Genomic DNA, 2,999 nt, shown 5'->3' with positions numbered 1-2,999 from the left:
CCAGAGCGCGAGCAGCTGCAGGCGGAAGCGAGCGAGCGCTTCGCTGCCGGCTACATCCAGTGCATGCACGAGGTGCACACGTTCGTGTCCACGTGCCAGGCCATCGACGCCACCGTCGCTGCCGAGCTCCTGAACCATCTGCTCGAGTCCATGCCGCTGCGTGAGGGCAGCAGCTTCCAGGATCTGCTGGGGGACGCCCTGGCGGGGCCACCTGGAGTCCCTGGGCGGAGTGGCTGGCCGGCGGGAGGGGCTCCGGGATCCCCGATACCCAGCCTCCCTGGTCCCGGGGACGACCTGTGCTCCGACCTGGAGGAGGCCCCTGAGGCTGAACTGAGTCGGGCTCCTGCTGAGGGGTCTGACTTGGTGCCCACAGCCCTGGGCAGCCTGACCGCAGCCCAAATTGCCCAGAGTGTCTGGAGGCCTTGGTGACCAATGCCAGCCAGAGCCCTGCAGGGGTGGGCCCGGCCCTCCCTGGATCTCCTCCCTCCTCCCAGGGGTTCAGATGTGGTGGGGTAGGGCGCCTTGGAAGTCTCCCAGGTCTTCCCTCCCTCCTCCGATGGACGGCTTGCAGGGCAGCCCCTGGTGACCAGCCCAGTCAGGCCTCAGCCCCGTTTCTTAAGAAACTGTTAGGGGCCCTGCAGCTCTGGGGTGGGTAGCGGGAAGGAGCTACAGGCAGGAGGAAGAATCTTGTAGAGCTACCAGCGTTGTCCCAGGTTCACCCGCCCGGCCTTCACCAGCCCTGTGCCGGCTCTGGGGGCAGAGGTGGCAGGAATGGTGCTGGACACTAGTGTTCCAGGCAGCCCTGGGCTAAACAAAAGCTTGAACTTGCCACTTCAGCGGGGAGACGAGAGGCAGGTGCACTCTGCAGCACTGCCCAGAGCTGTGAGGCTCTGTACATCTTGTTTGTAGCACACTTGAGTTTGTGTATTCCATTGACATCAAATGTGACAATTTTACTAAATAAAGAATTTTTGAGTTAGTTACCCTTGAAGTATTGTTGAGTGATATGTCATTAATGTGTCAGATGTGTAAATGCTAAACTAAGCACATTCCCCTGCATCTGAGGCTGGTGAATATCCTTTAAAACCTCACCCTTTCTCAGCAGAGTGAGCAGTATGATGGTGGTGGGGAGGCACTCGTGGCTGTCTCTGCAGCAGGCAGTGCTTCTGCCCCCCGATGCTAGGCAGGTCCTCAGGCCCAGCCTGTTCTTGGGCATTGTGTGTGTCCTGGAGAAGGATTTTGTTTGCACGAGGCTTGTCTCCAGGGTAACTCAGCGATAGGGAGATGACCTGTCTCTGTGCCATTTTCTTGTTCATGAGCTTCAGGAATAATTAAATAATGCCTAATTGCTACCCATTTGGCTTGCAAGTATCTTTCAAAGACCTGTTTTAGGACCCACAAGCACGACGTAGACATCAGTCTACTTGTGTGAGGTTGTCGCTTATCTTGACTGAAGAAGGAGCTTCCCCACTGGTGCCATTGACTTCAGGGTCAAGGAGACCCACCCAGTTTGTAGCCTGAAATGAAAGTACCAAGGCCCCAGGGGGCTTGAGCCTTAGGTCAAACTGGGTCCAGGAGGTCAGAACCCTCAGGGATGGAGGGTGGCAGGATGGGCAGCTGGGGTGCAGGAGCCTGCCCTGTTGGGCTGGGTGAGACCTGCAGGTAGCACGTGGTCAGCCGGCTGAAGTCACCACCACAGTTAGCCTAGCCCCATCCTCCTGCTCCAGGACCCCAAAGCAGCAGCTTCTCACTGGGGGTTGGCAGTCCCCAGGCTAGGGCCGAGGTGTGACAACTTAGGATTGACATCGGGGTCTCCTCTCTGGACACGTGCTTTTGCCTTAAGAACACCTTTCCCAGCAGCCCCTTTACGCCCCCAAGCAGGTCCTGGCCACCAGGGGCGTTTCAAAGTTTGGGGTTCGCTCTGGCTCACCTCAATTCAATCATAGGGCTATAACCAAATGCAGCTTTAACTTTATCATCTGGAGCTGAGCTGCTGGAGCAGTGAGGAGCCAGCGCCCGACTCGAGCAGTGGAAATATCATTCCTGGGATGATTTTTATTTCCTCAGACAGACTGATGTAGGATGTGCCCGCAGGGACACGGATGGATAACGGGCCATCCTGAAAGCCCTGGCTCCCAATACCACCCAGAGGCCATGCCAATGAGCTCTCATGTCATTCAGGGAGCATCAGCCACGGACTGCTTCAAAGGAACAAATTTCACCTCTGAAATCCACTCATCACACCTTCCCAGAGGCCCTAGGAGGGGGTCAAGGGGAAGCCCAGGAGGCAGGGTGCAGGAGGCTGACCTGGAGTAACAGTGTTGCTAGGACCAGGGTCAGAAGCCACTAACCCAGAACTCTGGCCCCGTGCCCCTCCAGCCCTGAAGTCAGCTTCACAGTAATCCTCAAGTGCAGCTTCTTTTGGAAATGTAAACTGGCTCCCACACCAGTGACCACTGTTGGTCTCCTGGGGCTGAGAGCTGCTCTTGCCTGTGGGGTGGCCTGGGGCCACCAGCTTCCCAGTCAGCTGGTTGTTTCACACCAGCTCCTCTCTCCCAGAACCCCCAGGCTCCCCACAAGCCATTCTCTGAGGGCTGTCTCCTTCCCATCCGAATCCCTGACCCACTGTATTAGTTTTCTATGTCTGCCAAAACCAATGACTACCCTCCTGGTGGCTTCAAACACACGGTTATGATGTTGCAGTTCCACGGTTAGAAGTGTCAGGATTCACTGGGCTAAGATCAAGGTGTTGGCAGGCAGTGCTGTGTTCCTTCTCCTGCCCTGTCTTCATTCAGGGGCCACCCACATTCCTAGGAGGACGGTCCCTTCCCCCATCCTCAAAGTTCCTTGGAAGCGTTGCATCTCTCTGACCCTTCTTCCGTGGTCACGTCTTCTCCTTCCTTCTACTTTTAAAGATCCTTGTGATGACACCAGCCGCCTCCCCTCCGCCCCCGGAGAATCCAGGATAATCTCCCTGTATGAAGGTCTTTAGCTTAATT

General features: G+C 56.6%; 1 protein-coding gene across 1 annotated transcript in view; it reads left to right on the top strand.

The window, feature by feature from the left end:
- The window catches only part of HES6 (hes family bHLH transcription factor 6), a 5,475-nt gene extending 4,484 nt beyond the window's left edge, over positions 1–991 (top strand). Inside the window, exon 2 of the mRNA XM_011980337.1 lies at positions 5–991. Coding sequence (XP_011835727.1) covers positions 5–429 — 425 coding nt within the window. The 3' untranslated portion in view covers positions 430–991. The remainder of the gene's footprint in view (positions 1–4) is intronic.
- Positions 992–2,999: the final 2,008 nt, after the last annotated feature.

Source organism: Mandrillus leucophaeus, unplaced genomic scaffold (assembly GCF_000951045.1).
Source record: "Mandrillus leucophaeus isolate KB7577 unplaced genomic scaffold, Mleu.le_1.0 Scaffold21, whole genome shotgun sequence".
NCBI lineage: Eukaryota > Metazoa > Chordata > Mammalia > Primates > Cercopithecidae > Mandrillus > Mandrillus leucophaeus.
This window is presented reverse-complemented; position numbering and strand designations above follow the sequence as displayed.